General features: G+C 36.7%; 1 protein-coding gene across 6 annotated transcripts in view; it reads right to left on the reverse strand.

The window, feature by feature from the left end:
* The window catches only part of FER (FER tyrosine kinase), a 170206-nt gene that overhangs the window by 48025 nt on the left and 97262 nt on the right, over positions 1-24919 (reverse strand). For all 6 annotated transcript variants that reach the window (XM_032097494.1, XM_032097495.1, XM_032097493.1 and 3 more), the window contains 3 exons: positions 9298-9354; positions 6230-6345; positions 4533-4627 (listed from right to left, as the gene is read on the reverse strand). In XM_032097494.1, coding sequence (XP_031953385.1) covers positions 4533-4627; positions 6230-6345; positions 9298-9354 — 268 coding nt within the window. The remainder of the gene's footprint in view (positions 1-4532; positions 4628-6229; positions 6346-9297; positions 9355-24919) is intronic.

The following is a 24919-nucleotide window of genomic DNA, read 5'->3' on the forward strand; positions in this document are numbered from 1 at the left end:
TCAGTCTGGACTCTGGCAGTATTCCAGGCAGTCTTTTTGATCATCATATAAATTCGCTAAAAATGAGCTGTTACGAAAACTCCTTATGCCCTGTGCAGCCTTAAGAGACAAAGGCAAATAGTTCTTTTGCTGTTCTGAATACCAAAGCAGATGGTATTTAAGATTTAAATAAAGCTCCTCATGATTATTTCTCTTTCTTCAGTTTTAAGATCAACAATGAAAGACAAAGGACAAAAATCCCACCAGGACAACAGACACAGAGCAAAGAAAAATGAAAAAATTAACACGAAAAATATGAGTAAAATGCTCAGCTTTTCAGATTGACTTGGCATTACAGAAAAGTTACACTCTTTCTTACACAGTGCTATAAACTCTTACACAAAGTTCTGCTGCTTCTCATGTGGGAAACCATCCCTGACAAAGGTTTATCTACCTTAGAAAATTCCAGTGGTTGCAAATATGCAGCAATTCTCCCTGACTAGCTTTAAGACTCGTGTTGCACATTTACTACATCAATTTTCAGTCAGGTCAGTCAAGTCCATAGGACAATACAAACTCATGGCTCTATACTAACACCAAGCATTTGGCAAGTCTCAACATACAGGGTTTCTTTCCCCAAAATTCATTAGCAATTCCCATTTTAACTTCTTCTATCTTTCTTAGGATAAACTGAGTACTTAAAGTGTATTACAACAGATTACTAAAAAGTCCCTGTATTAAGTTATGAAATAATGCACTATTCCTATTTTTAGATCAGAAGATACCAGAAAAAACTCCACCAAATGTGACCTTTGCAATAAACCTTATCAAACCATCTTAGAGAACATTTAGCAGTATATATACTACTATAAAGCAGTAAAAAGTAAGGAAAGTATTACAAAGAAAATAACTTACTTCAACCTATATGATGTTCAGAGTTCTTCAAGATACTAACATGTTGCAACAGTCTAATTTATCTAAGAAGTCTTTTTAACAGTCTTAATATTTTCAAACTATAAAGAACAGTTGTCATAGAGAAAGAGTCGTAAGTCATACAAGAAGAGGAAATCTCTATGATAAGTTCTCCATTAACAATACAATGTTTTATTAGAAAGGTAATTTCTAGGTAGAGTTCTTTTCTCATTTCTACTAAAAATTACACAGAAGAAAACCATGCCACTGTAAAATTCAGGGCGTTTTATTATTACATGGTAGTTGAAAAGGCATCCAGCAACTACAGCACTGGGCCCTTATGAGGATCTGGGCTGTCTATCCTTTTAGTTAGTATTTCAATGTCATTTACGTAAAGGAGAATAAAATTAATTATTTGCAAGAGTGCTTTAAAGGTTATTGCAAATCTATCCATTATGCCGTCACAAAAATTTTAAAACCATCTGCTTGGCTAAATTCCTTTTTCACAGAAGCTAGCTAGCATAACTTAAGCCTGCAAATAAGATCCATGTATAGATCTCAACTTAAAAATTATAAAACCTTTGTAAGAAAAATAGTGACAGTTTATTGATTCCTTTTTCCTGGCTATCTTGATAATTTTGAGAAGGTGAGGGGAGGAAAGGCAGGACAACTTGTTTAGGATTTAAAAAAAAAAAAAAAAAAATTATCAATTCTCATTGCAAATTCCTGAATCGTGGTCTAAGGTCACATTTCTTGCATACATATAACTTTCCATGTATACATGAAGAAAATTGCTGCTACATATATTTTAGCTTCAGTTTATATAGAACAAAGAGCATTTTACTTAGTTTATTTTTTTCAACAATTAAAAGAATAGGTTTTAGAAAGCAATAATATATCTAAATTCTACAATAAATAAACAGTGCACACATTCTGCTAACAGGGTATCCCTTCCCACTTGTAGAGGAACCTGCAGAAAGACCTGTAGGACAAGACTAAGAAGAGGAGAGACCTGGCCCTCTAAAAACCGAGCCAATGGCAGGGAAACTGGATGCATTTTCCTATATGTGCATCCCTTAAAGAGAGATCTATATAACATACATATACCTTATATTAGGACCTTTTCCTCATTTCTTGATAGGTGAATTGCAGAAAGGACCAAGTCTTTCCTTTCTGTACTGGAGTAATCTGTGACGGATTGACACTGGGAGGACATGTTCAGTGAGATCAGTATAACCAGCAGCAAGTGAATAGTAAGTAAATAATGTTTTTTTCTCACTAATATGTAGTTAGTTGTGTTCAAGGCCAGGTGGGGTGGGGCTCTGACCAACCTGTTCTAGTAGAAGGTGTCCCTGCCCATGGCAGGGGGGTTGGAACTGGATGATCTTCCAGGCCCCCTCCAACCCAAACCATTCTATGATTCTATGTATCCATATGCTACATTAGTTATTATTTCAGTTAATCCTTCCTACATCACCCATCTTGGCATTTCTTTACAGGACGCATGTCACTTATATTAACAGCCCCCATACCACCCACCAAGAAAAGGGTCTACTGCAAAGAATAATCATCTTTGACAACTTTGTTTCTCTGTCATTTGTTGGCAACATCTGGGCTATTTTTGCATGTAATAGAGGATGGGCACATGCTTAAATATCCATCTGCAACCTTTCTTTACTATTTTCACTGATGCCTTTATCCATATGCATAGTTTTTAACCCTATTTACACTTGCAACAAAGATATCTCTGCAGAGCCAGTTTATTATGACAGAATAACTAACCGATTAGTAGTACGTCTCTGTATAAGGTGATAAGTTTCAATATATATTTCTAATACCTGAATAAATTAAGACTCTGAATTGAAATCAGAATCTGGAATGCAAAGCAGAATTAGCTGCTATGGAACCACACCACAGGAGTCTCAAAAGACACAGTAGGTGTACAGCCTACATGTATCCGGAATACAAAAATGGCAGAAAATCTGCAAGCATTAGACAGAAGTCAGAAAACACAGGAGAAATCCTTTGTTTTATGGAGATGTTTCTAATTTTATCCTCAGGGAAAAAACTGTCAGACATTTATAAATCACATGTGTTCTCAGTCATACATTCACAGAATATAATTCTACGTACAACTTGCCATTTTCAGTTATTAAACAGAAAGTCAGAGTTAAACTGCTTAAACACATTCAACCATAAACACATTTAAGACAAAACAATGAAGACACTGTGAAAGTTTAGTGCCAAGTGGAGACAAGTTTACCACTATCCTGTTCCTCAAACGACACCAATACCAAGTCAGAGAAGGATTAAATATCATTTTTTGTAATCCCATCCAAACCTGTCATTAGAAAAAAACAGTGACATCAGAATCACTGCTTCTCTACTAATCTAAGTGATTTGATTTTTTTTCTGTCAACTTCTTCAGAGCTGGCATCCTTATGTTTTCTGCTGATTTGGTCAGTCTCTTGGTGTGCCACCATGTAAGAGCATGTGGCAAAGTGTGATGGCTTGAAGGTAGCACCTTGTTTATGAGGGCATGCAGGCAGAGCAGCCAGCCCAGGGTTTACAGACCATCAAAACAGGGCAACAATTCTCTTTGCAAAAAGCTTCTTTCTGAAGCAAATTCAAACACATGAATGTTTTGATAGACTTGAACTCCAAAAGAGGCATGAGAATCAGAGGAAAATTCTCACTGATTCCTCCTCAACAGTATTAGCATGTTTCAACAACTTGTACAAGGCTCTGAAAAACTTGAACCAGAATGATAAAGGTGTTAAAAGATCAGGATTTAGTTCAGAGATGTCTGGAGAAGCTGTTTACTAAAGTACCCCTTAAAACTGAGGACACTGCTTTCAGTGTCCATTTTAATAAAGTTAATTGTGCATACAAATATAATAATCTAATATAATCCAATTTAATAAAGGCAGAAAACTCCACAAGGTCAAATATTTCATCGGTGCTCTCATACTACATCCAGTATTCAAGAATTATAAGCAATCTAAGTCTTCCTGAAAAAAATGGTTCTTAAAGCAGCTTGCTGTATAATTTTGAAGACAAATCCATTGATATATAAAAAAAATACAATGTTGCATATTAAGCAGTACTAGAGGTTACCAAACCAACACATTTTCCAGCTGCTCAGAAAATCAACAAAGAGGTAAAATTGCCCAAAAGCTGTTATAATCCCAACAATCTGAAATTCACTCCAGCCATTGCAGAATAAAATGAACTAGATTCCAAAATAAATCTAGAGCAACCCGAAAACCAAACAATACATTCTGGTAAAGAAAAAAATGTATATTACTAAAGGTGACCCAAACATGAGTTATTAAAATTGAAACATTACCTGGACATGAAGTTTCGTTAAATACTTCTTAACATTAACTACCTAGCTCTATTGTTAAAGGAAATACCATTTAATATCTCATCAGGAGAAGAATGAAGCTTCTGTTGTCTTCAAAGGCTACAGTAAAATTCTCAACAGATTTGTGGAACCCAGTATTTCCAAAGACTTGCAGCAAAGGTGACTTTTGAGGTCAGTCATAAGAATGCAGAATAAGACAAATACAATACATTTCACATTATGGAAACAATGAAACCTGTGGAATTGGCTGCAAAAAAAGGAAAAAAACAATTACCTGGAACAAGTTCCATAACGATATAAATAGGCTGTCGTTGAGTGCAAACTCCTATAAGTTTTACAATATTAGGATGATCATATTGTTTGAGTATTCTGCAAAACACACAATAGGTTTATTATATTAACAAAATTTATTGTACAAACTGATTAAGTATTACAGGAAAATATCTTAAACCTTTAACATTAATGGAAGATGTCATTATTGTTATCAAAGAAAAAAATATCATTACTGTTATCAAAATCAATGTAACAGATCAATCAACACACTGTTTGAAATGAAAGGCATACTGATTCACTAATAAATCAGAAATTATTCTTATTGTAATTTTACCATTTGCCTATGTGACATTTATCTATATAACTGAAAAATGGCCTCACAGGTTTGCAGTTTCTGAAGTACCCTTGTATTTAAACAGCATTACAGTGGTGGACCAGAAGCAGAGCTACATCAAAACAGTATGCACAGCGTGCCTCTATACTTCCCTGCTGCACTGTTCAAAAGCACACTTGTTCCAATTTTACTTTGAGAGATTAATTAATACAATAAGTTTTAGAAGACTATAAGGACAGCAATTTTGTGAATTAAATGAAAACATTTACATCTTTTGACACAATGCTTTAATAAGAACATTTCCAGCCTAAAACAGCATGCTATGATTTGTAAGTGAAATGAAGAGCAAAAAAAAAATTCTACAGAGACCTTGCAACTTAGATGTTCCTTCTGATATTTGCTGACTCAAAGCACCTCCTCTTTTTCCCTGGGATCAAGAGGAAAATACTAATCTACCTGGTACATACACATTTAGCGAAAAATAACACATTCCATTTTATCAGACCATTTTTTTCCATTAGTGTCAAGCTGCTCAACAAATGACACATCTCTGCCGTTGCCAAGTTACAAGCTTTTTAAAATGATTCAATGGATAGGGTGGCTGATTTCCATTCTATAAATGCAGGTAGTATCTTTTACTTTTCAATATTGATCATGATATAGTTTGGGAGTGGAAGTTAAAACACATGAAGCCTCATAGCAAGAAGGAGCAAGGTAGTTTAAAAATCATGACATATATGTCAAGACAACCCTCTCCCTGGAGTCTCAGAACCTACCTATCCACATCAGCTGACACTCAGAGTACTTTGTATACTGTGCCATGACTGTAATTTGAAACATAAGAAAATAATCTCATGCTGATTGACACAGCATAAAATACCTCTACTGGAGCAAACTCTTCTTAAAAAGAGAAAATTACTAAATGGGGTCTATACCCCACTAAAGAAAGTAATCTGGATGCACTTATCACCTCTACTAGCCAAGCATGTAAGGCAGGAGTTAGGCCTGATATAATCACACTTAAATTAACATCTTCCAGTCTTCTTATCCCAATCCTCATGGCACATCTTAAAAGTTCTAAATGAAAGCACTTAAGACAATAAAATTTTATTTTACAGGCATGGCTTGCTTTGTCAGAGATGGTTTCAGCAAGTGCAGACGATACTGCACTCACACGTTAAAAAATGCCAATGTTTAGTTACCAAGGCGACAGTGGTGGAATGTACTGAGGGGGAGAAAGGAAGGAAAAGTTTGACTACTGCTTCTTTGAGTTTTTCTGAAGGTCAGGTTTTGTAAATGCATCTAGTGACAAAAACTGAAAAAATGCCACAAGCATTTTTTTCAAGTAATTTTACAGAACCTACCTGGCTTCTGACAGAAATTTTATTTTCAGTTCCTGAGGAAGATCTTCTTTACAAGTTTTTACAGCAACTGGAGTTTTATCCTTTAATGTTCCTTTATACACCTCACCAAAATTACCCTGAAATCAGGGGAAAAAAGATCATTGATGTAAATAAAATCTTAATGAATTTCCAGAAAAAAATAACACAGACAGCTATTGAAACTGGTACAGAACTTTGGAATGTGTTTATGAAGCCAAATGAGATTTTCTTCCAGTATCTGCCCTAACAAAGGCAGTTCACTCTGACATAGTACATCTGTTACATCAACACAGTGTATGAGTTCTGGTTTGACCTTGCTGGAAAGAGGAAAAAAACACCATTAAGTAAGTAGTTAGAATTTTCTCATAAAATCTCTTAGTAACTTTCAAAATCAACTGACACTGACTGTTGTTCTTATTCTTACTCCTGCACTTTTCATTTTCACACTATTTTGTGAATAGTTTTTAACTTGGACCCTGGAAAAGACTAAAAACTAATCTCAATAACTAGGACAAAACACATCAATATAACATAAACATTCTCATATACAAGGAAAAAAAAACCAAAATATGAAGAATGAAAACACTGAGTATGAATTTTTATCATAAATAAAACCTACTGCAAAATTTATTGTTGTGTCTGGTGATCAGAATTTCTTTAAAACCCAAGCTCAGCACTAGTCTATAAAGGCAAATCTCTAAGGCTTCCCGCTTGGACAAGACTTTAGAAAGCAGTTCCTTTTATAATCAGACCTTTTAGGTAGCGAACAACATGCCCCCAAGGCAAGTTAATTTTGTTTTTAGCTTTCACAGAAGAAAGCTGAAGTAATAAATATCATCTCCGTCAGATGCATTTTTTATTTAATAAAAAAAAAAAAAGGAAAATTAATTAGGACACAAACTAAAGGAAGAAGAAAACTGTGAGGTATAAAACAAAACACTGGTATCAATGAAAAAACCCTCAAGAGAAGAAAACAAGAAGAAAACTGTAGATCTCATACTTCAAGTTAAGCTTTGTATTTCCCAAAGAATAAGCACAACTCGATTTTGAAACCATGCCTGACTAATTTCCACATGTATTACACTTCTGTATCCTGGTATCTGGGGCTGCATCTGACTTCAAAAAAGGCTGCTGGAGATGTTTTCCTTCCTTTCTTGAGTGATGAAGATTTCGTTACATCATGAAGCTGAATTTAGTGTTGGCAAAGAAAGATGACAGAAAAGGGAAAAAAGAAACTCATCGATGGAAAACAGTAATGTGCTTCCAGTAACAAGGGAAGAAATGCAGGTCTAAACACGTTTCAGAATTTTTTTTCTGTACCCTGGGATAAGGAAGATGTAGCTGGCAAGTGAGGCTTAGGACCTTCTAAAGCTCTTCCAGAGGCTACCACACTACCTCTCATATCTGAAATGGCATCAGGTTCCCAAGGTCAGCAGCTGAGCTGCTCCCAGCTCACTTTTCCTCTACCCTTCTGGTCAGAAGTATTTAACAATGAAATCTGAACCCACCCTAAGCTTTATTTAAGTATTGAAAATGCTTTACTTCTTTATTTAAAAACATTGAAGTATTATTGAATACATGATTTTTAGTATAAGAGATTCCTATTATGCAACTTTCATTTTGTGGGGTATTATAGAATTAATACTGAGTAAATAAACTGATCATTCACTCCTGAGGTGAAGGAAAATCTTCATCTTTTCTAAGTTTACATCTTTTACACATTAAAATTTCATTATTTCTTCCTTATCTTTTCCAGGCCACTCACGGTTTTGCACTCTCAGAATTCTCACTTCTGTGGTGAATGGCTATAGTTCATTTAATATTTTTTCATACAGATGTCGATTTTTGTGTCATTCTTATCTTTTTTAGTATGATTACATCTTTTTAGGGATGAATGCGTAAAAGATTTCATACTGTGTTCCAAGAAAGTTTTTAGCCTGTTCTGTATTTTTTAAAGAACATCCTTCTACAATCACTTTAAAATTCTGAGTTGTCTTTATTGATTGTTAAAAATGCTTTGTACCAAAACCATGCAATATACATTTAAATTGAATTAACTAAAATGATTTTCAAATTGCTTTAACTGTCTTTACACATCAAAACTAATTCATATCTATTTTTTAGCAAGTCAAAGCTTTTTTTATGCCTGGAACATCTTTATTTTTCTCCCTTGATACTATCCTGCTTAAGAATGTGAAGATCCTGCAGTACCTGCATTTTATGCAGACACAGCTCAGTCTGGTCATACTTTTTGTCATCTTACACTGCCAAAGAGATTTTATCCCGTGTAACAGAAGTTTATGACAGTATTTCATTCCCTCATTTCTTGAATTTCTTATTGATTTTTTTAGTGTGTATCATAGTAAGAAGGCAATTACTGCTTCGATTTGTCTCCTCCTCTCTTAATCTTATTTTTCAGTTTTTGGAAAACCTTTTCAAACACTGTGTCCAGAGTAGCACCCACATCTTTGCAGGTGCAAAGGTGCCAAAAATGTGAGGAGTTTGTCTGATTTTAAAGACTTGTAGCTCCTCAGCAGAATTTGTGAAGTACAAGTTTATAAGGTTAATACAAATAAGATTGTGAAATTAGCTAACGTTCATCAGTGAATGAATGAAAATAATCATGCACGAGCAATTACCACTTGTTTTAAGAAATATTGATTTAGTCATGTTATTATATCAAATTTTATACACAAATAAACATACACCTGTTTCTCTACATGTTTGATTTATATTTTGCAAAATTGTTCTGACTACAGAAAGCGAAACAGCCACATCATGCTTTATAGAAACCTAGTTAGCTCAAAACACTTCCAAAAAAGAAAAATATGTATGCTAGTTAAATAATTTCAGCACAACCACAGTGTTTACAGGGTTTACTAGTAAGTGTGATTTACCTCTGTTTAAAGCATAAGGCGGTCTTGTGTATTAACACAAAAAAAATTGATATAAAAATTGCATACAGTAATTTAAAAGAAAAGGTACACAGAAATGGCTTAATGATTACAACATACTTCCTCAAATGTTATTTAGCTCACTTTATTACTTACTTTGCCCAGTAATTCCCCCAGTGTGACATCTTCATGATTGAGAACCCATTTCTTATCCTATGAAAAGGAAAGCAGAATTTTCAGTCTGCGCAAATATGCAAGATACAGTTTCTCTAAGATACATTTCAGTAGAATGAAATGGAGCTGAAGAAGTATTACATTTAGAACACTCAATCACAAGCATACCAAGAAGTTTTAAGGCTACGCATCTATAATTCAAGAGTTTAGAAAGCTAGCTATACAATAAAATAGTGAGTGATACCATATAGCAAATTTTTATTAGAAATTAAGCCTACAACATGATGGTATGTAGGTAGATGAGCACTATGCAAAGTTTCACACAAGCTCTGGAAATGATTTAGCACCTTGATTTTAACAATTCGTCAAGTGAAAATGAGATAAGAAAACTTCATTTTAGTACACGAAGTAAGTTACTACTAAATCAAAAAAACTCCCACAGTTTTCTCCTCAGTGCACATGATCTTTCGACTTCTCAACAAGACTCATATTTGCATCTCTTACATCTTCTCTTGTAGCTGGAAATATTACAGGCAACTGCTTGAAAATATAACACGTCAGATAAAGCACTCTGTCTAGGCAGTGACCATCCCCCTGTGCTGGACACTGGTGTTCGGTTCTGGGCCCTTCAGTTCAGGAAGAGCATTGAGGGGCTGGAGCATGTCCAGAGAAGGGCAGTGGAGCTGGGGAAGGGTCTGGAGCACAAGTCTGATGAGGAGCAGCTGAGGGAGCTGGGGGTGCTCAGCCTGGAGAAAAGGAGATTGAAGACAAGCAGGGGTTGGTCTCTTCTGCCACATCCCAAATGAAAGGACAAAGGAAATGGCCTTAAATAGTGCCAGGGAGGTTCAGATTAGAAATTAGAATAAAATTCTTCACTGACCGAGTGGTTAGGAATTGGAGTAAGCTGCCTAGGGAGGTGGTAGAGTGCACCCTCTCTGGAGATTGTTTGTCAAACATGAATTCAGCAAATTAAAAAATGGGTGGGGATCATGGCTATTCTGATTTCTATGCCTTTGTTCATAAGTACAATGTCACAAGTGTGAACAGTGCACATCCTAGAGACTCTCTGAATGCTTCCATTAACCCGAACTCCCAGCACACAACACCTGTCAGATCCATCCCAAGAATTCCTGTACTGCACCACCATGCCGCACGATGGAAACCAACCTTTACCACTTCTCTTCCCTGGGTAGGAACTGTGAGACCCAAGAGGAAATTCTCAATATCCAATAATTTATTTTTCCCCCTATAGACAAGATTATTGCTTAAAACTACTGCCTCACTGATCCAATGTCATAAGAAACACATTTCCTGCATCTCCTCTTTTGATACTTTTTGTTGAATGAGTATCTCATTGAGAAGCTGTTACACTACAAATAGACAGGAAGTGCCATCAAACTGCACACTTTCCTTTAATAGTAATACTCCAGTTTAAGAAAACAATTTGCAAAGAAAGCTTTAAGGAAAAAAAACCCCAAAAATTACTACTTGGAGGTATTAACATAATGGTTTTTAACATTGAAATAAGTGTGACAAGTCAAAAAGTTATAGAATTAAAATTTAATGGATTTTTTTACTGCTTAACTCCAAGGATTCTGTACTTCAGTGAACAACTTTTTGAATAAATTGATAATATGACATTTCAAAAGCTTGTTTATGAAGGGAAAAAAATCTGATAATTCTTCAGAGAACTAATCAAAGAAAACAGCACCATAAACTGGAATCACATGATCTGTTGAAGGATTTATTATCATTGTATCTGTACATTAATCACTGCCTGTACTTTTTATGAAATCCTTCAGTCATTTCGTATACCACTGTAACTCATTCATTACTTTATCGTGGTTCTGACAGATTTTTCACAGTCAAAGAATTATTCAACGTTTGACAGGCTTTGTTTGATGTAACTCCTATAAACTGCACAAAAGCAGTTTCTTCAGCAGACAATAAAAAAAAAAATCTAACAGAAGAGAGAGTCATGTACATCATGCCAGTGTACAATTCTGGGATTAAAAAAGAAACAAACCCAACTTTCTAATATGCAAGGGGTTAGATACTGATTTAAATAGTACAAATTGTCAAAACAAATTGTCACTGGTTCAGATAACTGTCTTTAATTAATAAACTATAACATGAACAGCACAGTAAGGTGAACAATAATAAGACATTCCACTGCAGGTTTGTTGTCTCACAAAATCTACTTGAATTGCCCTGAGTTTAGTATGACCGCATTCAAGAATTTGAATAGCTGTCAATAATTAAAGACATCAATAAGGCACACAAATCAATGGGTAAATACAAGCACATGATAAAAAAAGGTTATGAAATAAAGTCATGTCTCTGTCTGATCATGAAGTTCATGATCTTCTCTAAGTGCTTAATTCTGACTGTGAATAGAATGTATTTTTCCAGTTGTCAAATGCCATTACTCTACAGATTAATCATGTGTGCAAAAGATATTGAAAGTCACAAAAGAAATGTGACAGAAAAATGGGACGTAAAAAATATTCTTGAATATATAGATCAACAGATGCTTTAATGCACATCCGTCCAAGTCACAGAAATTTTAATTTCAATAGAGTTGCTTCTAAACCAAATGGAGCAAATCCAGCACATTTTTGTACCTAATCAAACTAATCTGAATGACAGTGAACAGAACTCCTGAGACTATTAATGCCCATTACAATTTCACCCAGAAGGAAGCTGTTTATGATGCAGCCCTCTTCTTGTGACACCACTATAAACCTCTCTTTACCTTCTGCTTGTTCAGATTTTTCTCTTGTTAATTTTGGACCTCAGAATATAAAAGCACTTCAGACAAAATCAGTCACACAAATTAGCACTTGAGCATACTCATTTGTAATCTTAATTATATACCTTATTTCCAAATGGAATTACTTGGGAAATCCACAAGCTTTACCAGATTCTACTTTATTTCTGTCCCAGGAGGAGAAATTACATGAATGCCACACTTCAAGCACAGGTTTGCTAATAAGATGTTTGGAATCCTATCAGTGTATCTTACCTTTGGAGGTACTGACACATCTGTTGGCCAAACACTAAGAAACAAGCTGTCAACTAGTCAGTTCACAAAGCAGAGAACTTGGTCAGCCTTGACATTGCTACCCTACCCCAACAGCCAGGTACTCAATAACACTCATCCCACTGAAGGTTTTTATATGCAGCAGCTTGCTAGTGACTACCCTTCCAGACTCTCTGCAACTACCCAGTACACTTGTTTGATTTCAACGAATATAAGCATTTTCAAAGATAAGAGTTATTTCAAAAGTTAATTGTAACTGAAAAAAAACCAAACCTCAAACAGAACAGTAATTAAAGAAATGAAACTTCCAGTTGTGAAAAGGAATACTTAAAAACAACCAGAAACGTCTCCTTTTATTCGTAAAATAAAGTATTCTGGATATGCAGTATTTTTTTCCTGGATATGCAGCATTCCTTCTTTAATGTTACTACGTTTCATGGCTCCCTACACCATGATAGGGTTCAAACCTTGGACAACCAGCAAAGAATCAATTGTTCATCAATCCTTTCTTCAGTGAAGGTACAGTGGAGTTGCGTGCAAGCCACTGACAACAGTTTGAACACAGATGGTTGCTGTAGAAAATGCAATCCCATTTTTCCTTTTCTGAGCCATGAGACTGAAATGTCATCACTATTACCCTAAACATCCTCAAAATATGTAAGAGCAGTTTTCCTCCTGCCCATCTCCCTTCATTAGGAGAAACAACATCAAAGAGATCACAAATTACTATGCCAGGAAGAAGGCTCACAAATTAGCTGCAGTAAATTACAACAGCTTTCAGTAAAATAGAATATATAACCATGAAGTAATACTTAGTGTTCAAATTCCCTTAGCATTATTTTTCTGTAATTCTCAGTAACAATTTCAATCATTAAGAATTCTAAAATTGTACTTTTTCAAATTAAAAACCAGCATTAAAGCAATTAGATAGTAAACTTTCAAAAAGAGATGTTTTAAGAATTAGATATGAATTTATAAGCTTCAGCTTAAACATTTGGTTCTAAAAATCTCACCATTTCTAATAGGAGAGAGGAAAGGGAGAAAAAAAATGCCACCTGTGCTTGTATTCAGAGAACCACCAAATAAAAACAAGATTCTTACTCAAACTCCAAAGCAAGATATTTCAAAGAGGAAGGGTGAGGAAATCCAGATCAGGTTCCAACACAGTATGAATAAAAAAGACCTTTATGTTATTTACTGTAATTTATTTACTTATCGCACGTTCTCTGACACATTATTTACTTTTTCTAGTTCAGAAGGCAGTATCTACAGCAAATGCTGTCACTTTTTAAAATCTTAATTGTAGATGTAACCAAAGTGAAAAAGGCTAAAAACTCTAGAGGTTGGAAACTTTAGTTGATTTAGGGAGCTCCGGAAGGAATCAACCAAAACCAAAACTTACTGCTTTAAGAGAACTGAAAACATGTGACTTTCCAATCTCAGAATCTATCTGAGCACAGAATGTGGAATTTATGAAAAACCTAAATATCCCTCCCCTTTCCCTCATCCCAGTACATGAATCCTTAACATTCTTCTAAAAAACCTCAAAAATAGAGTGATATTGTAGACATCTCAGGAGTCAAGTGCATAAACAGAAGTGATGCCTCTTTCTTAATGTTTTAATCAGAAAAAATGCATCAAAAAATAGTTTGGAAAGTATTAACTGCTCTCCTTCTTCCAAGTTAAATAGAAAATATCAGTAGTATGAATTACTGCAGCTAAGAGCTATTTCTCCACAACAACAAAAATGGAAAGTTAATCTTTCATTTTCAGTACTAAGGATAATTGGAGTAAAATTCTTTTTATGGCTAAGAAAATCAGAATTGCAGACAATTTTCATCAGATGGGTATTCAAATCTCACTTATCAGAACTTGATGAACCAGACAAAAAAAAAAGTAACAGCTGCGTACATGTGGATAGGGCATATCAATGTGGGAATAAAAAATTGTCTTTTCACAGAAGTACTTGTTTTTATACCACCTATGCCAGTAGATCTAATGTTCATATCAATTTCATGAATCATAAACTATGTGTTTCAAGTCCTTCAGATTAAGTACAGAAATAAAGGCAGCTGGTGGAAAAGATTTTTCATAAGAACAAGTGAGTTTTACAAGAGGGGTTTTGAAAAACCTCACTGGCAACTTCTTCAAAACTGTTTCAGAATAAAGATTCATGAGCTGTAAAAACTGTTATGGAAGCTGCTTTGCATTATTAACAGCACTGTATTAAGCCACACTGATGAAACTCAATGTGAGCTGTAAAACAGAATAACAGCACAGACAGGTTTAGCTCCTTGGAAAAAGTACTATTTTACCTGACTTCTTACTGTTACACAAAAAAACTTTGGGAAGTTCAATCTTTCTGCTAAACCAGATTCTAAATGACCAAGGAACAAGAGGGTAGAAATGAGATTTGGAAAAGCTACTATGCAACGTATAAACTGCAGAAGTGACCTCGGACACTGAGCAGCTATTCTCTGACCATTATTTCTTGAAGATCAGTAGACAAAATGACTGTGCAATTCAACATACAATACCTGTTTTCTTCAGGGTTTTTTTTAAGGATGTGCAGTACTTCCCTATGCTTCTATTTTTGTATTCATGAAAGGGCTAAAATGACACGGAGGATATTTCAGGAAAAACGCAAGAAACAAAGAAAAATAGAGAAGTCAAATAAACAGCTAAGAAAGAAAGAGACATAGAAGGTGAAATCCTTAAGCACAGAAAAAGGAAAGTCAAGTTCGTGTCAAAACCATTATAATTCAAGCACATTAAAACACATACTATTCCCCCCTACTGAATACAGTAAATTCAGCTACCAAAACAAAGTACCCTGAATCACTCGCTAACCAAATATATTCAAACAGACAAATTATCAGCCCTGGATCAGATATGCCCTACAAAACAGTGACAGTCATCTGTACACTCAAAGGCAAACAAAACCATATGATAATGTGGCTTTTCATTTAAACAGTCCACATCATTTAAACGGAAAGAAATGGAAAAGCAAAGTCATACTATTCATGCACAACTCTCCCCCAAACACTTGAATTATTAAAATAGGCTAAAATATTTTCATGTAAGTGCAAACACATTTTTACTTCCACCCACACATGAAAAGGTATGTCAGATGGGGTTGGGGGAACTACAGGTAGTGTAAAAATGTCCAAGAGAGTCTCCTTGAGCTATGTAAGATACTTAGCCACATACTTAGTTCCATCCTGACTTAACTTCAAAAACATCCAGTTGCTTCCAGTTAGATGACTTCTTTACCCCAGGAAGAGAAACACACTTCATTCATCCTTCAAAAATAATGCCTAATTTACAGTGGTCAGCAGGCAATACCTTTCAAAGTGCTGCAGTTCCACATTAGAGCTTCCACCGAATTACCATTTTGTTCAAAGCAAAACCCCAAGATCCTTCATCCTATGCTTTTCTAGCCACACCTGCTCATTTTGCAGCGCCTTTCATAATCTTCAGATAACATGTTAAAACCACTGAAATGGAACAGAAATATCCTGTCAAAATTTCAAATAATCTGCTGTCTTAGCTAATTTGTGACTGTGGAAGAGCAAGAAACAGACAAAGCCACACAGAAAGGAAACTGCAGCCTTAACTTATGAGATTTCAGGGTACCAGCGAGGTCTGCCTGCATTCCAGGCAGATGTCTGTGGCTTTGAATCAGAAGTCATACAACATTACACTGATGCCAACAGTTTAAAAGAAGTATGCTGCACTGGGTCTTTTCTACATCAGATGCATACAGTTCTTCAACAAGATACTGCTAGCTTCTCACATACCACTAACTCATTATTCAGAATAGCAAAATCACTGGAAAATCTCTTAGTGGCAGAGAAAAAAGGCAATGAAGGACACACAAAGGGAAGCAGTACACATACCAAATGGCTCTGCAAGATATTAGCAGATTCTATTATTACTTGTGTAATCTTCTGAATGCTTTCTTCAGCAATTTTTTTTCTCCTGTATTACTGACTTTAGCTTGACAAAATTTTCCTTCGTGGTCTACAGCAATTGACTCTTTGTTGCTGTGCTGGTTCTGGCTGGGGTAATTTTGTTCACAGTAGCTAGTATGGGGCTATATTTCGGTTTCACATGTTAAATTAGTCTCTTGACAAAGATGATCAACACATGAAGCAATCTTTATGGCATGCATGCGTGCACAATTCTTCTCTAAAAATTAAACAGTGGACATGAATGTTTTGAAGAATTCACCACCTATTCTAGGAGCTGTACAAGGAGTTGGGAGGGGACACAGGCAGGACAACTGACCCCAAACTGACCAAAGGAATATCCCATACCATATGGCATCATGCTTATACAAAGCTGGGAAAAAAGAAGGAGGGGAATATGTTTGGAGTGAAGGCATTTTTCTTTCCAAGTCACTGTTACATGTGCTTTCCTGGAAATGGACGAACACCTGCCCAACTATGGGAAGCAGTGAATCCATTCCTTGTTTTGCTTTGTTTGTATGCACAGCTTTTGTTTTGACCTATTCAACTGTCTGTATCTCAATCATGACTTTTGCAGTTTTTGCCCTTCTGATTCTCTCCTCAGTCCAGCCGCGGGGGAAGTGAATGCTCAGCTGTGTTGGGCTTAGTTGCCAGCTGGGATTAAACCACAACAGTTGCACCTTATTGTACCTTTTGCATCTTTTTCTAAAACTCAAAACTCTTGAGAATTAATTATGCAGTGTCCTCCTCAATGTGTCAAAACTCTTTTTGAATAAACTGACCTACAATTAAGCAAACAAATTTACTATTCACACCCTCAATTTAAAATATGAACACAAGAGATAAGGGAAAAACATCTATGTCTACCATGTGCTGGTGCCTGGGGTTGTGCTTCCCCAGTTGCATGACTTTGCTCTTCCCCTTGCTGATCTGCATGAGGTTCCTGTAGACCCCTCCTCCAGCCTGTTCAGGTCCCTCTGGATGGCAGCAAAACCCTCTGTGTATCAGTCCCACCTCAAAGATTGGTCTCATCAGTAAAACTGCTCATGTCCCATCATCCAGCTTGTTAATGAAGAAGTGGATGAAGGAAGGATTGGACGAAGTACTGACCCTGGGGGTACAGCTGTAGTTACTGGCCTCCCATTAGACTTTGTACCACTGATCACCGCCCTCTGGGGGTGATCTTTATTTTAGTAATCACAGAGGATACACTATGTGCCTCATTGGCAACTCTATTAGGAAGAAATCAAAGTGACAGAAAGGGCAGAACTGGTAATAGCATTTACTTCATTATGAACTGATGATGAAATCCATGGACTAGCCTCAACAGTAGGCTACATACAGTATTTACCTTGCAAATAAGGAATCCTGAAGCCCTACCTAATCTCACTCCTGAATTCCTCCTTAATCAACATTTAAATAAACAGATCTTGAGAATTCAGACACTGTTACATAGATCAGATGCACAGACCTGACTTTAAAAAAATGTAGCTCCTTTGCTCCTCCACAGCTGAAATGTCATTTCACTCCTTCTTAACATTTTGTTCCACTTAAATTGGTGGAGGCTAAAATACTTAAGCAACCACAAGCTACTTCACAGTACCCCACTGTGCATAACTGTAACTCTACAAAGGAATTTAAGAGCACAGACACTCATTCCTATTCCTAATCTACACTGTGTTTTTTGACCTGTGAGAGCCCACGGTCAAGGAAGGTTATGTGCTTGTCAGCCACATGCTATGAAAATACCGAAAACTCAAAACATTATTTGCATTAAAGTCATTCTGAGTGCACTATTAAAAACAGGAAGAAGAATATAATTAGAGGACTACAAGAAGTTTACAACTCACAATCTTATATAAAATAATTATTAGGGAATGTTTGAATTCCAAATACGGGGAAGATGTCAGAATCCATAAAAAACCCCAGGATGTTAGTTCAGCACAAAAGCTGCTGCAATCATACACAATTCTAATACAATTTTTTTATTGTGCTATATCAACACCTGGTTATGGAGCTTCTCAGAAAGACAATGAAAAGCCAAAGTGCAAGGCCCCAGTTTTTACAAGCGCTCCATAAGGCACAACTTACACCCAGAAAATTACAGAACACAATAAAACCTTTGATTTTCACATGTATATACAAAATGTCAGCAACAAAATCTAGGAAATCTAAATAATCTTTGATGAAGGATGCTTTAATTGAAGTAGTTTCTTGTCCTAGTTATCAAAAAACCTCCACTAAAATCTTTCATTTAATAATTTTTACCCCTTCCTAACAAAATAACTTTTTATTTTTTTATAAGAATGAATGGTTTGCTTCCATCTCTTGCTTCACAAATTTTAGTTTTTTCTACTTCCTACTGTTTCAGTTGTGTTTGAGATAACTCATTTTGTTCAATTTGCACTCCACACAGCAATATGGCATTCTATAATTTTTTTATATGAAAGCAGTACAGAAAGTAGGAATGCACATGTTGCCATTTAAAATTTCTAGGACAGAGATTTTTGTTTATGAGATCAGTCAAAAATAACATTGTGTTTGTTAAAATGAAATTCATATACTTGATAAAATACTTTTTTTTCTAGGTTTGAGCATAATGCTTACACCCTTTAGGAGTGTTATATTTCCATTTTAATCTAAACCTGATCATGGAAAGAAATACCAAAAAGACAAGACTGAACCAGAAACAGTCAACTGAGCAGATGTTTAATGCCACTGCCTCTAGAAAACAAACCTACAGAAAACTTTGATCACTGAATATTAGAACAACCCTTGTTACTCTTCGTTCAGGTAGCCTTATGTGCCTCCATTATTACAACACATTTTAATGAGATTTTTGAGAAAATAATTCCTTTCAATTTTGAAAGTAGTCACTATACCTGAAATTATACATAAATTTGGTTTAGTACTTTGTTAGCACAAAGAGCAAATTACTCTCTTTTTTCCCTTTTCTCAACAGGATGACATGCCTTGACAAGTACAGGCCACCATTAAAGATGATGCATTCCTTTTGTTACCTGACAGAAATATTGCAATAATCTCTGCTAGAAAACGTTAAAAGCAAATCCTGTGACACTTCTCCAAATTCTGAAGAAATAAGAACATAACTGAAATGCACCTCTAATACTAAGATACGAAACTCTGCTCTCAAATGTCAATACCTGCAGGCTATTGATTCATTTCATGCATATTCAATAAATACATTCATTTTCTGTAAGTACGCCTTTCACTTTATAAACACTCACTTCTCATTGTGAATTCAATTTCCTTGAAGAAAATTGAAGATATATTTCGACATTTAAAAATGCATGTATTAGACTTTAATTACACCCATGAGAATTGCAGCTTTAAGGCCAAAACCCAACACACAGAGACCACAACCACCACGTGCTTCTTGGACGGATGGGTGGGCATCACACAGGTAATTCAGGGTGCCACAGGAATCCTCTCTGGAGCGACAAATCTAGCCAAGGCAGAGCTGCAGTAACTGAATCACTCCCTGCTGCAGGCTGCTTCTGCCTTTCAGACATCTGCTCCTCAGGAGTTGTCCTCAGGTCAAACAGACACAAGATGATGTTCCCCAAAGGCAGCACTATTACTGCCACTGCTTCCCTCTGCAGCATCTTAATTCTCTCCAGCCATGAGATGAGCATCAATAATCGTGTGACAGCATTACTTTGTGATAAACTTGGAAGCTTCCTTTGTAAGTATCCTTGTTTCTATCCCGTATCTCCCAGCAGCCATAAGAGGGCTTGCCTGAAACTGAGACCGTTCAGCAGCAATTGTCCTTCAATTCCTCCACATGCGCTTTGCTGGCCTGAGAGACACACACTGCCTGTACCCTGAGCACAGATGTTGTCTGCAACAGCGAACCTCAGCTTCCTTTGCTAAAATAAAATAAACTCCCCCAAAAAACCCACCAGCAAAAAATTACGGTCACGTCAGATTTTTACTAACAGATTTTCATGAAAAAAAATCTTTCTAACTTAAATTTATAGTTCTTCAGAATTTCTTTCCATGTCTAACTCATCAACATATGCATACCTTGCAAGACAGCATCAGATCTGCAGAGAATTCTCATGTCATCTGCAAACTTATTTATCAGCATTAGAAGCACTACTAAAAAATACCTATTTTTTGTCTTTCAACACTTTTCTTTCATCTCATCATTTATGATCCATCACTTTCCTATGTACACAAAACATATGAAAACATATAACAGGCTTCTTTGTCACATAAAAATAGATCAAGAATTTTTAAATGAAAGTTACAAGTAACAAACATGTGGCCTAACTCATCTGACAAAATAGCAGTTAATTTTTTTCCATGAGCTCAGCATTTGAATTAACTACAGAGCATCCAAATACCAGGACTACATTAGCACTAACAAAATAGTAGCAGATCTCCAAAGTGAATCAACTGGTGCTAAGAATCTGTAACATATATTTGCAGGAAAAGCATTATTTCAGGCTAGATCTTTCCTGGCTCTGAAAACTGAACTCCCTCCCATGAGCAGTTGCGCATCCTGGGCAGACTTGCTTCAAAGCTGTATTTCTGATCCAAGCAAAAACTTTAATTCAGGTACACTTAAATAAAAATGGTATTCCTTTTTCTTTTTTCTAGTAGTCAAACTGAAGCACATTCACAACTTAATACAGATTTTTCAAATACATTAAAAAATGTATGTCAAGAAATCTAAAAACCTCCAAAATAGGAGGTCAGAGATGTTAGAAGGTTAAAATACATCCAATATGGTTAAAACAGCATTTTTACTAATAAAGTCCCTGGGTGTGCTCTGAAGTTACTTAGGGGCTTTATGTACCAGTGACTCCACCAATAACAACCTGAAGAACATAATGTGCACTTTCTTCTAGAAGATTATAAATAAATATGAGACATTTTTCCATTAAAGAAGTTACTTGCAGATATTGTTTTAATGCCCTCAGTTTTTCTAATTTAAATTCTATTATTACAGAATCATTAAAATTCTAAGCAGGCAGATTTGGTCTACATGAAATGGGACATGGGACAGGCCTTTTGTGACACAATTAAGCCTGTTCCTTTCAAGGGCAACATCACAGAAGGTGAACACTAATTTTACTAATATGCTACAGGAGGATAAATGACTGGGGGAGGGAGGGAGGGAGGGAGGGAGGGAGGGAGGGAGGGAAGGAAGGGAGGGAGGGAGGGAAGGAAGGAAGGAAGGAAGGGAGGGAGGGAGGAAGGGAGGGAGGGAGGGGAGGGAGGGAGGGAGGGAGGGAGGGAGGGGAGGGAGGGAGGGAGGGAGGGAGGGAGGGAGGAAGGAAGGAAGGAAGGAAGGAAGGAAGGAAGGAAGGAAGGAAGGAAGGAAGGAAGGAAGGAAGGAAGGAAGGAAGGAAGGAAGGAAGGAAGGAAGGAAGGAAGGAAGGAAGGAAGGAAGGAAGGAAGGAAGGAAGGAAGGAAGGAAGGAAGGAAGGAAGGAAGGAAGGAAGGAAGGAAGGAAGGAAGGAAGGAAGGAAGGAAGGAAGGAAGGAAGGAAGGAAGGAAGGAAGGAAGGAAGGAAGGAAGGAAGGAAGGAAGGAAGGAAGGAAGGAAGGAAGGAAGGAAGGAAGGAAGGAAGGAAGGAAGGAAGGAAGGAAGGAAGGAAGGAAGGAAGGAAGGAAGGAAGGAAGGAAGGAAGGAAGGAAGGAAGGAAGGAAGGAAGGAAGGAAGGAAGGAAGGAAGGAAGGAAGGAAGGAAGGAAGGAAGGAAGGAAGGAAGGAAGGAAGGAAGGAAGGAAGGAAGGAAGGAAGGAAGGAAGGAAGGAAGGAAGGAAGGAAGGAAGGAAGGAAGGAAGGAAGGAAGGAAGGAAGGAAGGAAGGAAGGAAGGAAGGAAGGAAGGAAGGAAGGAGGAGAGGAAGGAAGGAAGGAAGGAAGGAAGGAAGGAAGGAAGGAAGGAAGGAAGGAAGGAAGGAAGGAAGGAAGGAAGGAAGGAAGGAAGGAAGGAATTCGGAAGGAAGGAAGGAAGGAAGGAAGGAATTCGGAAGGAAGGAATTCGGAAGGAAGGAATTCGGAAGGAAGGAATTCGGAAGGAAGGAATTCGGAAGGAAGGAATTCGGAAGGAAGGAATTCGGAAGGAAGGAATTCGGAAGGAATTCGGAAGGAATTCGGAAGGAATTCGGAAGGAAGGAATTCGGAAGGAAGGAAGGAATTCGGAAGGAAGGAAGGAATTCGGAAGGAAGGAAGGAATTCGGAAGGAAGGAATTCGGAATTCGGAAGGAAGGAAGGAAGGAAGGAAGGAAGGAAGGAAGGAAGGAAGGAAGGAAGGAAGGAATTCGGAAGGAAGGAATTCAGAAGGAAGGAATTCGGAAGGAAGGAATTCGGAAGGAAGGAAGGAATTCAGAAGGAAGGAATTCGGAAGGAATTCGGAAGGAAGGAAGGAATTCGGAAGGAAGGAAGGAATTCGGAAGGAAGGAATTCGGAAGGAAGGAATTCGGAAGGAATTCGGAAGGAAGGAAGGAATTCGGAAGGAAGGAAGGAAGGAAGGAAGGAAGGAAGGAAGGAAGGAAGGAAGGAAGGAAGGAATTCGGAAGGAATTCGGAATTCGGAAGGAATTCGGAAGGAAGGAAGGAATTCGGAAGGAAGGAATTCGGAAGGAAGGAAGGAATTCGGAAGGAAGGAAGGAATTCGGAAGGAATTCGGAAGGAATTCGGAAGGAAGGAATTCGGAAGGAAGGAATTCGGAAGGAAGGAAGGAATTCGGAAGGAAGGAAGGAAGGAAGGAATTCGGAAGGAAGGAAGGAATTCGGAAGGAAGGAAGGAAGGAAGGAATTCGGAAGGAATTCGGAAGGAAGGAAGGAAGGAAGGAATTCAGAAGGAAGGAAGGAATTCGGAAGGAATTCGGAAGGAATTCGGAAGGAATTCGGAAGGAAGGAAGGAAGGAAGGAAGGAAGGAAGGAAGGAAGGAAGGAAGGCAAAAACAAACTAAAAAGCATAACTTTTTTTTTGCTGTGAAGTTTGTCATATTTAACCTTCAATTTCTAAATAGGTTATTACAGGGACAGCAATTTGCAGAAAAAGATTAAAGATTACATGAAATGACAAAGACTGCTCTGCAGCTATAATGTGAACAAAGCAAAAACAGTCTTTGCAGATGTCAAATGAACTTTAAGGAAATGATTAAAGACATCTTGGTAATAGCACATGATGCATAAATTACCCCCAACACTAGGTGTCAGAGTGCATATGCTACTTCTGAAAATGACTTAAAATGTCTCCGCTTTCCCATATAAAAGCCAGAGCTCCATACAAATTAAAAAAGAGGGCTCACAACACTCTTTTGCTTCATTCTGAAGTACTTCTTCAGAATACAGCAAATAGTTTTAATCAGATGGGAGAACTAAAACCACCATAAAATCATAGCTCAATAATAATTTAAATATTTTTAAGAACAGCTGCTCTAAAGAAGTTCAGATCATGTAGCTAACACCCTTTTCAACATTGTCTTATTTCGCTCAAACTGCTCGTCATAAAGCATTAGGTATACTATACACCGGTTTTAGTTCACTCCAAGTATTAGTAGCTATAGAAACTGACATTCTAGTTCATAAATTCTTGAAAGCCTACATGCAATCTATGTAATACATATGTTTAAAAAAACCTATACAATTGCTCCTGTCACTCAATACTCTTCTGAGTTCTAACAGTCACCCTTTCCATTACATCACATAACACAACCGAATGGAAGTAGAAAGGTTTATTAACCCTAAAGAAAATACTCTCGAATATTAAAACTGATGCATACCAGGACAAGATAAGTCATATGAAAAAATAGACGCAGCCTGTGTTTTTATGGATAGATGCCTATTATTTGCATAATTTTTGGGAAACCTGAGCAGCTGAAGTAGCTTTGCAGTGCAGCTCAGATCAACTATCAACTAGCACAATCCTAGAGGAAATACTAATATTTCCGCTAATTTTTAGTTAATACTAAGTGTAGTTGATACGAAGACTAACTCAAGTCAGCAAGTCCAGAGAGGAGTGGACTCACTTCATTTCCCCCTGAAAAGAAGAAAAACAAAAAGCCTGACCTTATACTCCATGACAGTCGGAAAGCTAAAAGGTCTGTCTGGGAAACTCTTCCACCACTTTATAAGGTGGTTATGATACATTTGAATGTAGTGGTAATGGTATGGATTCAAGTTCTAGAAACACCCACCACAGACAGATATCATCAAGGGACTTAGACTATCTAAAGGTACTGCATTTTTACCTCCAAGGCCGCAAGGTCAAGTACAGTAATGGTGAAATGAGCAGGAATGCCATTTGGGAACATGTTTCTTCTACAAGACAGGTACTAGAAAAATTATCTGGCTATACTTACACAAGAGTATGGATAAATTAAAACTTAACTCTATTAAAAAATGACACAAAATGAAACAAAAATGTCAGGAATGTGAAACCTCCCATCTTCAAAGTAAACAAGAGAATGAAGAGATGATGTTTTACAGACGATGTGTTCCAGTTTAACAGACAATAACTAAGATTATGTAGTAATAAACCATACTATAGTTTTACACTTGCTAAAACAGGGCTGCTCTCACAGGAAACTGAAAAAGCATTACATATTA

Source organism: Corvus moneduloides, chromosome Z (assembly GCF_009650955.1).
Source record: "Corvus moneduloides isolate bCorMon1 chromosome Z, bCorMon1.pri, whole genome shotgun sequence".
NCBI classification, from domain to species: Eukaryota; Metazoa; Chordata; class Aves; order Passeriformes; family Corvidae; genus Corvus; species Corvus moneduloides.